Here is a 12,578-nt window from a genome sequence, read left to right on the forward strand (position 1 = left end):
TTTCAAAAAGCTGGCAATTTTTTATTATTGTAAAATGACTGGAATAGGTTTAAATTAAATAGTAGACAGAGCATATGCTAGCTATACAAATGATATACGCAAATATAACTATTGTACCCTTTTGATAAAATGCGTCCTCCATTCCAATGTAAATAAAAAAGCACAAAAACAATAAATAAGGCTACGTTTTTTTTTTCAGATTTTAAAAAGTGATTTTATAGTTCTGTTATGTAATGCTAGATGCTGTTGCTCCCTCTTATCAGTTTTCATAACACTATTTTCTAACGGAAGTTAATAATATTAGCTACTAGTAACATTAGCCACAGCACATAAAATTAGCTGTTAATAGCAAGAGTATTTATATATTAGGGAAATGAACACACCCAAAGGCTATTGGCCAGAAGGGTAAGAAAGCTATAAGGTATGGGTGAACGTAAGCCCAAATGTCCTATTATCCATTAGAAGTCAGAAATGCTGACATTGATTGGCCCATATTTGCTCGTATCAATATGCGTCCTTGAAGAAACATCAGACCATTGATTTTTGTATAAATTGATTTTGATTTTTTTGTATAAATACAAAAATATCCTTAAGACTGCAAATTCTACTGTCCGGACTATAACATCATTTCTTAAACCTTAAGTGCTAATTGAGAGAGTTTCTATTCGATGGTCGCACACTATATGTGGTGGATCAAAACATCAGACCTCTTGAAGACGAAAAGTCTCTGTACGTTCTCTCACATAGCGTACAATCAGCTTCAATTCAATGTCACTACAGAACCTAGTCAAATTATAAACATATTTATACAATCGTCAAGTTCCATACATAAAACTTTGAAAAAAGAACGCACCCAAAGAAACTTTGCCTACAGGCATGGGACCAACCCTTTGTTTATTTATTCCTATTTCATTCTATTTATGGCCAGTTTTTCCTGTTCACACTCTATCTCTGCTACTACTACTAACAACTCATCACAGAACAAGGTCACCCGAGGTCAACACAACTGCGTAAGGTCCTTCTTCTACAACAGAATCTATTTAGAGCTTAATTCTTTCTTCCCTCTTGAGAAGTTTCCAAATACTTCAAAATGTTTTCTATATAGAAACTCATCCCATTCCATTCGAGGACCTCCCCTAACGGGATAGCCAAAATAAAAAATTTCTTTGTAAATAAATAAAATATATAAACGAGTATATCAAACATGTTTATCTAAATTTCCTCGCAGACTTTATCCTTAAAGCGTGGAACAATCACTTTCGTCTTTCATTCATTATAGACCTGCATAGTGTACTATAGGCTAGCTCCATGTAAAAACACAGCCAAAAATATCTGGACAATTTTTTATTCCATACAAGGGCATCTCCAGTTTAGGGCAAGGTACTTTAACCCTTCTTCCCTCCTTACACCATAGAAAAAAAATTACAAAATGAAGTAATATTTGGGAAAACATGGCATCTTTCCTGACAAAAAACGTCTATTCTTATACTTCACCCCACCTCACGCTTCACATGAAATCTGGCATAGTTTATGTTTACAAATGACTCAATAAGAACCATATTACTAGAGCTGAACAAATTTTTGAAGAACTAGTAACAATCAACTCTTCATTTTTTTCTCTAATATAGTTGGCATGGAAATAAGTTTCCTTGTGAAAACTGTCCCTATTTTTGCTGACATTAGGAAATAGACCTTGATAAATGTTTTTAAAGGTTTTTAGAATATTTTGAATTATTTTAAAATTACCCTGAAAAGAAGAAGAAGAAAAGAACCGACTGAAATGACAAGTTTAATTGTTATTGAACTTTGTACATCGTAATAGATTACCTATTGTAAAAAATTACAGACAGTTAAGCACTGTGAAAACTATGACTGAATTGAAGCCGTTGTTTATAACAAATTTACCTGGCATTGAACTTTGACATCATTGCTGTCACTGGTTTTGAGGTCACATTCCAAGTTTCCATTCACAGTGGATTGGACATAAACACTCAATTTCTTTCGTTTCATCGAATTCTTACATATAAGGTCCTAGAATAGAAGAAGACAATTTCATAAATACAGCAAGTCTTGTGACTAGGAGCTCGTACAGAAAAATGATAATGAAGAAAGATTTGGCACTTTAGCTTCAGTTTAGTAGGAACTCAAAATCTTAGTACCACTGACAATACAGCCAAATCTAACAGAACTTTAAAAATTCAAGACAAGTTTCATTTTAATTTTATATTTTTCGTCTTATTTCTTATGCCCCATTTAGAACACAGAGCTTGAAAAAAAGGTAAAATGACAATCTTGGCTGTCTAAAAATAAGGTTTAAAAAATTTCATTAAAAATTTGGAAGCCCACGGGAAAGGATCATGTTTTTTTTTGTATTTCCAGGGAACTGTCATATTTAAAGAGATCAAATATTTGGTCACTTTCCCCCTGCAGGTGTAAAGATTTACAGACTAAATTTTAATGACTGAATTATACGATCATTTTCCGGTAGTAAAGTTTTCTAAAAGTTTCTTTGTCCCAAAAGCCAAAAAAAACTTTCGACGAACTTTTTAAAGCGGACGATCAAAACTTGTTAACCTCTTCTCGCATATTAACGTCAAAAACTCCTTTTTTAAGGGATTTAGAAGCTTACGATAACAGATGAAAAGAGAAGACTTGAAAATGAGTTTGTTTTTGAAAATCAGTTTACCCTCATGTTGAATCGGTCTGCAATTAACCATATTTTACTGTAAATAGGCGTTTATACACTTTTTCAGAAACTTAAGAATACATGGCAAGGTTTAAATTATAGTTCCTGATAACAGAAAAAATAGGAATTCTAGTCTCACTTAATCCCTAGATTAAAATTAATCATCATCTCATTTGAAAGCATCCTCGCTTTTTTCATTTATGCCTTATTTCTTTTCTGTATTTGTGCCCCCTTAGTCCGAAGTTTCAAATAAGTTTCAAGCCAATCAAAGATTCGGCCCATTTTTGAGTCTCCTTTGCTACAGGAGTGACCAATTTCAAAGGATCCAATTCTTTGAATAATTTGTTTTGCATTAGTCCTCTTAGCCCAAGGACTTACAGCCGTAACTTTCAAATTGATCACGAAAAAACTTTTGTGGCTTATTTCCAGGCCCTTAGCCCCTCCTGCTTCCCACAGCAAAGTATTGATGATCTTTTAGATCAAGAAAATAATCCCTGAAAGTTTCACGCCAATGGATTCCTAAAATCAAGAATGCCCCTCTTTTTTCCACTATGAAATCTATCTGTAAAGAATTGAAAGTTCGCATACTTTACGGCCCTTATCCCAGGGACTCTGGGGGTTTCGTCATCCTCGGAGGTATATTTATTGATAATTTTAACTATTCTGAGCACAGTGGACAGAGCATAGTTCGCCAAAAAAAGGATCCACTATCCTTCCTTTATAATAGCTGATGTGCACTTACGTCATTACGTAGAATTTCACGAAATATAAAGCAAATTAGTTCAGTGAAATGAAGCTTTAAAATAAATTTCAAAAACATTTTCCTGCAATAAGAAGGGAGGTATAACTCTGCAGCACCCTTATTCAAGGTTTCTATATACGAAGAGAGGTGGGAGACCAATTCCTACCTCGCACCCATACTACTTCTTACATTTATCTAAAGGCTCGTAGAAATTCAGGCAATTTGGGCATAAATACACTCTTTTAGGCATCTGGCACCTTCCCCCCTACCTAAACACTGACCTACCGCCCTATTTCATAATAGTTGATGTACAATTATATGCTTTTCTTTGTCCTTTTTATTTGCCTTAATTCCCCTTTGCTGACTCAATTTTACACTTGAGGATAAATGTCGGGGGAGGATTTTCTGGAGGATTTTCTGGAGGAATTTCCCACGGGAGGAGGGGGTACGGCAGACCCCGCTTTATTTAAAATCCGTTGGACCAAAAATAACACTGTAAAGTTAAATTACATGAATGCCCGTAAAGCAGGAATATTTCTACAATTAAAAATAGTGGAATTAAAAAAAAGAACTAATACCACACAACTATAGGCCTAGAATACTGCATAAGACCAGTGCATACTTTGTAGACTACTTTTCAATTTACATTGAAGAAAAATAAATAAAATAAATAAAATAAATAACTATAATAAGTATACCACAAAAAAACTTGAAGATAAGGCATATTCACTTAAAATTGTCAATTCGCAATGCCAACTTAAAACATTAGCCTATAATTAGCACCTTGTCAAACAGTTCGTGGTAACGAACTGTAGTAAGGAGCGACACGGCTCAATAATAACTAAAACTAAAAAAATTGTACTTTTATACCAATAGCTAAATCAAAAGAATCGCATTTTAATGCTGATTTTAAATATATAAGTTCCATCAAGTTTATTCTTACCCATAAAAAGTTACGAGCCTGAGAAAATTTGCCTTATTTTAGAAAATAGGGGGAAACAACCCCTCAAAGTCATAGAATCTTAACGAAAATCACACCATCAGATTCAGCGTATCAGAGAACCCAATTGTAAAAGTTTCAAGCTCCTATCTACAAAAATGTGCAATTTTGCATTTTTTTTTTTGCCAGAAGGCAGATCTCGGATACGTGTTTATTTGTTTGTTTGTTTTTTTCCCCAGGGGTGATCGTATCGACCCAGTGGTCCTAGAATCTTGAGAGAGGGCTCATTCTAACGGAAATGAAAAGTTCTAGTGCCCTTCTTAAGTGACCAAAAAATTGGAGGGCACCTAGGGCCCCTTCCACTCTAATTATTTTCCCAAAGTCACCAGATCAAAATTTTGAGATAGCCATTTTATTCAACGTAGTCGAAAAACCTTATAACTATGTCTTTGGGGACGACTTACTCCCCCATAGTCCCCGTGGGAGGGGCTACAAGGTACAAACTTTGACCAGTGCTTACACATAGTAATGGTTATTTGAAAGTCTACAGACGTTTTCAGGGGGATTTTTAGGTTGGGGGGGGGGGGGGTTGAGAAGAGGGAAATATGTTGGGGGAACTTTCCTTGGAGGAATTTGTCATGGGGGAAGAAAATGTTCACGAAGAGAGCGCAGGATTTTCTAGCATTATTTAAAAAAAAAACAATGAAAAAATAAATATGAAAAAGTTTTTTTCAACTGAAAGTAAGGAAAAGCATTAAGGAGAATCAATAATTAACGAAGTAATTTCTGTTCATTTTAAGTTTTAATGCCGCTCCTTACTTTCCGTTAAAAAAACTTGTTTTTTTTTATTTAATTATACACGAAAGATCCAAAGAAATTCACATTCACTCGTGATTAAATGGATGTCCTTCCCCAGTGTGTTAAGTCGGTCAGTAAAACATCAAATCGTCAGAAAATTGGCGAAATGAAGCACAGTCATTTGACAAATTTTGCCAGGATTTTGCTAAACACTTAACAAGAAGCGTAATCTCGGTTTTCTATTTTGTTTCTTAAAAAAGAAAAAAAAGAAAGAAAAAAGCTGTATATGTTGTTACGTTTATTGTTAATTGTCACTCACCTCGATGACTTTTACTTATTTAAGCTTTTATATGAATTGTATTTAGAAGAATTTTCATAACTGTCTTTTTGTATTATTCATACTCAGTACTAGTGTACTAGTAGGACAAACACTCAAAGTTACAAATTTCTTTTATTGTAAAACTGCAATGTTGAAAACACAAGTTGATACGTAAGCCAACAACAATGTATGCACATGCGAGACAGAAAAAGAGAGCAGAGAGAGAGAGAGAGAGAGAGAGAGAGAGAGAGAGAGAGAGAGAGAGAGAGAGAGGAGTGGGCGCGGGAAGATATGATGAAAGAGGAGAGCGACAAGAAAAGATTACAGATTACAAGTTCATATCGTTTGAAAGTGTCCAGTATTTACATTTTTCACTTAGAAAAAATAAAATAAAATAGAGGGTTCAGCTACAGAGTAGAGACATTTTTCAGCGGACCAAAGACCTAACTTTTGAGGTACAGACTGAGATGAAAAAAAAGAAAACTAATTTTCAGCGGACTAAAAACCTAACTTCTGGGGTACAGACTGAGATGAAAAAAAAAAACAGAAAAAAACTGGAGGCTTCTGCAATAGAGTGGACCAGGATTTTTCTGTGGACCAAAAACCTAACTTCTGAGGTACATACTGAGATGAAATAGACTTGGAGATATAGAAATAGATCCCTTTACGTAACTCGCCTCATTGCAATTGTAGCCTAACTTTAAAAGGCCCCTAAGTAAGTGCAGACAAATTTGCAATTCAAAGCACGGCAACTTTCTAATAAAAGCCGAGAACAATAAACCAAAACAAAGCCAAGTAGCTCTGGAAGAAATGGTATGTTATTACGAATGGAGATCATAGCCAATGCATTTATTAGAATTCGGTCTATGAGCGCACTAAAATAATGAGTTTTAGCGGCGTTAGTCCATTGAGGCTTCAGTAATATAAAAATACCAGCTTTATCTATTGCTACTTTAACTTGAGACATTAAATACTACTTACCTTGAAAAATTGAACCACATCATCTTTGGTAACATTCTTCAAATATTCAACTTCATCGACATGTCTGCCAAAATTATAGTCACCAGAGGCAATTTCATTCCAGTAAAAATTGGCCAAACTGTTCAAAGTCTTTGGACGCTCCAATTTCTTAGTAGACAACGCTGCTTTATGAAGGCTGAACTCTTCGTCTGTCATACTTTCAAGGAAACCCTAAATAATGCGAAAGGACAATTAAGCACAGATAAACAATATTGGAAAATAGACACGGATAAACAATATTCAATGCCTATATTTCTTAGTTCTTAAGTTCCTTAACTAAATTCATAACTACACTCAAATACCTTAATTCAAGAAAATATAAATGAATAAAACAGTCTTTTGTCATGGGTTCTTATAGTTTTCCATAAGACTCATTATTTGCAAAAAGAATACAAAAAAAAATCACAGTTTGAAATGGACACATATAAGGATTCAAATATATTTTTAATCAAGAAGATGAACATTTTCCAGCTTAAGGACCCTGATTCATGCGCATATGTGCTATAATGTGAGGAAAGAAAGCAGTCATTTCGTTTCAAATTTTTTATTCAATTACACCATTAAACCGTTCTAATTGTATTATCGTTATTATTCTAGCTAAAAATATTAGTAGAACATACCCTTTTTTGGTCAGATTTATTTTCGATTTTTTATCAGAGGTAAACTAATTTCTGATCTACATTGGTGATATTATAGTGATAGAGATACATACACAATAGGGAGGGGTGGGAAAAAGCATAAGAAGGGCGGGAATCAAGAAGATGAACATTTTCCAGCTTTAGGGCCCTAATTCATGCGCATATGTGCTATGATGTCAGGAAAGGAAGCAGTTGTTTCGTTTCAAATTTTTTATTCAATTACATCATTAAACCGTTCTATTTGTATTTACGTTGGTTCTAAATTTATTATTCAACCGAAAAATATTAGTAGAACAGACACTTTTTACTTTTTTGGTCAGATTTTTTTTTCCATCAGAGGAAAACTAATTTATACTCTACCTTGGTGATATTACAATACTATAAATACGTACACGACAGGGAGGGGCGGGAAAAAGCATATTGGTACGCAGGAGGGAAGTCACCGACAGTTCTCTCCAAAGTCTTATTACTTTTACGCTAATCCCAATAATCTTCATACACCGTTCACAAAAACAGCTGTGTTGGGATATCGGAGTAACGTCCTGCCTTTCCTCTGAAATTTCGTACAAGAAATCCTTGATCATTATGATTATAAAATCTCCTGGTATCCATAAGCTTATATAGATATTTTTCTTATAGGAGAAGCATATCCATCATCCTCTAGGAACTGAGATTTACACTCTGGGAATTGTTGGTAGAAGGGTTAGAAGGATTTTTCTACCTGGGAGGGGGAAGGCACTCTCCTCACCTTACTCACCCCTAACTATCTCCTTGTTACTATGTCTCTCTCTGTGTTGACTGTGTGTGCCAATACTAAATGGACGCGACGTTCTAAGCTTACAAAATAGCATATAAACATCTTATATTTGTACCTGAAAGGCTAAGAGACGACTATAAAAAAAGGTCACGAAAAACTAGACACAAAGTCAAATAAAGTTATTTCAGAAATAAATTAGACAGTCGGGATGTCATATATCGAGAAATTTATCTTCTACAAACACTAGGAGCACATAATTAAGAAATGACAAATCAAGATTTATATGAACCATTTTTAAATAAAAAAAGTTTTTTTTCTTTTTTTAAGGCAGTAAAACAGACTTGTTGAAAGGATTCAACATTATTACTCAACAATTATCAAATACATATTCTACTCGAGAATATAAATTTACCTGAACGCATTCTAAAAATGCTTCAACTCTTCCGTCTAGGAATTCGGGATGTCTCTCGGACTGTATAATAATCCTTAAGCCTTGAACTCCATTACCCCTTCTCTTTCCACTGAACACAATATACCCTAGCTGTTCTTGCGTACGAAGGATGTTAAAACACGGTTCAGATATTATCTGACAAAGTAAATCTAGACTGGTGTTCATGTGAATTTCTTCTTGTGAACATTGATAGTAAATTTCGACAGCTGACGACTTATGGACATCATTAGTAGCTTTGAGAATGTAGTAGCAGCCTGGAAGATGGTTGTTTAATTAACATGATTGTTCAATTAATTGAGCTGTCATAGCTGAGTAATTAGCGCACTGGACTTAAAATCTTGAAAACAGGAGTTCGCGACTTAGTATCAATGGTTATTTTGTTCGAAACGGAAGTCAATGGTGTGACTCTGTAAGCTCTGCCCGAGTCGATCCAGCTTTAAATGGTTACCTGGAGAAATCTGGGGGGGGGGGCAGGAAACTTCGGATGATTCCCCCCAACCACGCATTGCACTCCTGACCCAAGGCAGTAAATTAGGAGATCGGTACCTGCACAACGCAGAGCATTGGTCAGCATGCGAAAAAGTTTCAGTTAAATAGTTCAAGTAATTAATTAGATTAAGGCCTTTCGATACTACAAAGGATCAACCTAGCTCGTCAATTATAACTTATCTTTATATTGTGTGGCCGAACTAATCAGGATATAATGCGCAGTCTTGCCATAACTTGTATAGTTTTGATAAGAGATTCGAATAAATGACAGAAAACTAAAGCCCGACACCTATTATCCTGGAATTCATATGAAAACCATTTAACTTCTCTTGTTTTGTGCCACAGCTAGAGATGCTCAGATTTGATGCAACTCGAATCATTAAAAAGCTTAGAATGGGTGAAACTTAGTGAACATGAATTGAAACTTAAAAAGTATGAATTTTGTTTTTGAAGTTCAGGAAAGGACAGCCCCTAAAAATATTCAAGTATACCTGCTTGGAAAACATTGAAATTCAACTCACAAGAAGTATCATTGAACAATTAGACAACTTTGGAAGTTTCCTATTGTGCTAACTGCCTTGATTGAAACCTTTGCCGACACAGGATGCACATTATTTATGCTATAGGCACATTGAATAGAGAGCGTTATACTCAAAAATCGGACATATTTTATATTTCTTTTCCTTTTAGAACTAGCCTTTCGTTAACTTTTCGAACTGTTGACACATTAGACATCCCCAATCAATTTTTGTCAAAACTGCTTCGGAAGATCCTTGTGGTACTGAAAAAATTGGCTGATGGGCCCTTTGTCTTTGAGACTGTCAGCCGACACTAAGATTCGCAAAATGACATCTATGGTCACAAACGTCCTAAATTTTTTTTTTCAATTCTATCAATTAATGTAATTAATTGAATTTATTTAAGTTAGTTTGATTAATTTGATGGTTTTATGTTCAACGCAAGTGCTCTATATTAGGGGTTTCGTTATTCACCGAGATAAAAGAAAAATCTCCGAAAGTACTTATTAAATATTTTAGCAAGAGGGTTGGAGCAAGGTTTATACATAGATTAACGAACATACAGATGTAGCAATGTCTTTTCTTTGTTTACTAGACAAATAGGCTAAAAAAAAAATCGCTAAAGACATTTTTAATAGTTAGTATGACATGCGTAAATTCTGTGTTATTCTATATTTCTTTTCTTTTTGTTAATCTTCTTTGCTTGTCTGTCAGGTCAGTATTAATTATTTTTTGTTAAAGCATAATGAATAGTTAAAGTAATTTGCATACAAATTAAACTTAATCCGTTTGTAAGCCAAGCCAACATATACATGTTTCAGATATTACCACCGATAGTGGCGTCATTTCAGGGGGGAGGGTAAGGGGGCGGTTTCCCCTCTCCAAATAATTTGGAGAACAAACTATTACATAGCCCATGCCCCTGACTCTCTGGATAGAGACCCCTCTTGCCCCCTTCAATAAAAATGCTGGAACTACGCTCCTGACCACCATCACGAAGGTCTTGATTCCCCTCCAGGAAATAGTTACAAACTGTTTACCATTAAATACTCAATACATCCTTTGAAGTAAGTTGGAGTAAGCCCACAATAGGATATGCAAAAACACATTCCTTAGAAAAACTCAAGCTAAATAAGAAAATGCAAACAAATTCCTGGAAACCTTTTCTACCAGATAATAGATCAAATTCGGCAATTTTTCTCGTTTTAGAATCCTTTCCACTATTCATATTAGGGATATAATCATTCCGTGTCCTGATCACTCCATTTAACGTAATAAAAGCATTCCTCGTTCATTTAACTCATCAACTACTGTTTAAAAGAAATGAAAACAAATTATTATGCAGTCTCTGGATTTCAATCAAACGGTTAAATAAAAAATATGAAATAGTAATTACCTTCATCTAATTGAATTTCCCTATCTTTGACCAATTGTCCAGGGAGGAGAGGTTTACTACAGCAATTGTTTTTTAGTTGTTTTTCTACTTCTGTAAGGAGATCCAAAGCTTCCTAGAAAAACAAATGAATTTGAGATCACACCACTCAGGGCCATGTCCAGTGAGGGAGGGAGTTACCCGGTTTAAACCATCACAAAATTTCGGTCTGGCTCATACAAAAATAATAAACATGTAAACAAATTCGTACACACAGAAACCTTGATAATTACTAAAATATTGAAGTCAATGGGATATTTGTTGTACCCCCCCCCCCCTCCAACCAACCGAACAAAAATCCTGGATAAGGCCCTGACAACATTGGTCTGAAAAAATGAAAACATTAAAATAATAAAAAAAAAAACTAAAAATAAAAACAGAAATCAAGAAACGAAAAGTTTCGAACGATCTTGCATAGAACGATCCTGAATTATAATACCGTTATTATGGAACATCCCGAAATAACTTTTTAATTTCTTTTTGTTTTTAAGTAAGCTTAACTGATGCCTCGGAATAAAATTAATGTAAAATATACCAGTTAGACCAGGAAATTTAAGCGCTATTTTTGAGGATAACAAAAATGACGTTTGAGCTCACGGTAGCTATGGATATCAAAACTTCAAAATCCAGCTCATAAGCTACAATTTCCTTGTCTTCACATTATTTTTGTGCTACTATTCGAACTTTGAAACTAATTTAAATAATCTAACTAATTAATCTAAATAAAAAATTTATTTAGAAAAAAAAGATAGACCTCTATGTTGAAATAGAGTATTTCCTGCAATACTTTTTTTTTTCGGTTTCAAATTATGTTCATTACCAAAGGTGAATTCACATTAAGATCCAATCGGAAACTTCCTCTTTAACAAACAATCGTAACGGCAAACTTGTAATAAGGTAAACTTGAAGCGTATATTGCGTGATATAAAAAAATAACGAAGAGCATATGAGATAACAGGATCAGCTCTTACAGGAGATTTTTTTTGGGGGGAGGAGGAGAAGGAGTTGGAAACCGTTAAGAAGTGGGCTAATAGACTCATGGTTCTAAGGAGGTCTATCGGACCAGTCTTTGGAGACATCTATCTGCTTCTGTCACCTCAAAAAAGCATAGAACGTTTTTATTGAAATAAAGCAGTTCCTGCAATATTTTTTTCTGATTTAAAATTATATTCATTGCCAAGGGTGAATTAACACTAAGATCCTATAGGAAATTTTCTTTTTAACAAACAATCGTAATGGTAGATTCGTAATACGGTAATCTTGAAACGTATATTGCGTGATATCAAAACATAATGAAGAGCATATTAAATAACAAGATCAGTTCAAACAGGAGGATTGTATTTTTTTTGGGGGGGAGGAGGAGAAGGAGTTAGAAACCATTAAAAAGTGGGCTAATGGAATCATGGTTCCAAGGAGGTCTATCGGACCGGTCTTCGGAGACCTCTACCCACTTCTGTCACCTCAAGTGTGCAGTCGTGCTTGTATATCAAGGCCCCTTGACGTCTGCTATTTTTGTTGACCTTTCAATGGTTTTTGATACTGTTAACCACAATATTTGCAAAATAAATTGAAAAAAAATTATTTTCCTCCATTCATCACATCATGGATTCAATCATTATATGAGAGGTAGGTTGTCTATCTTAGACTGGCAATTTCTCAAGAATGTAAAATAACTTGTGGAGTCCCTCAGGGATAAATACTAGGGTCACTTCTTTTTCGTATTTATCTCTCTGACGTTGGGGATTTGTTAACTAATTGCACTTTAATAAGTTAAGCTGATGATATAGT

The 12,578-nt window shown here is 34.6% G+C and overlaps 1 protein-coding gene across 2 annotated transcripts in view; it reads right to left on the reverse strand.

Moving 5' to 3' along the window:
• The window catches only part of LOC136024952 (insulin-degrading enzyme-like), a 234,273-nt gene that overhangs the window by 159,090 nt on the left and 62,605 nt on the right, over positions 1-12,578 (reverse strand). For both annotated transcript variants that reach the window (XM_065700546.1, XM_065700547.1), the window contains exons 10-13: positions 10,755-10,866; positions 8,313-8,605; positions 6,467-6,676; positions 1,906-2,031 (exon numbers count right to left, since the gene is read on the reverse strand). In XM_065700546.1, coding sequence (XP_065556618.1) covers positions 1,906-2,031; positions 6,467-6,676; positions 8,313-8,605; positions 10,755-10,866 — 741 coding nt within the window. The remainder of the gene's footprint in view (positions 1-1,905; positions 2,032-6,466; positions 6,677-8,312; positions 8,606-10,754; positions 10,867-12,578) is intronic.

This window comes from Artemia franciscana, chromosome 3 (assembly GCF_032884065.1).
Source record: "Artemia franciscana chromosome 3, ASM3288406v1, whole genome shotgun sequence".
Classification (NCBI taxonomy): domain Eukaryota; kingdom Metazoa; phylum Arthropoda; class Branchiopoda; order Anostraca; family Artemiidae; genus Artemia; species Artemia franciscana.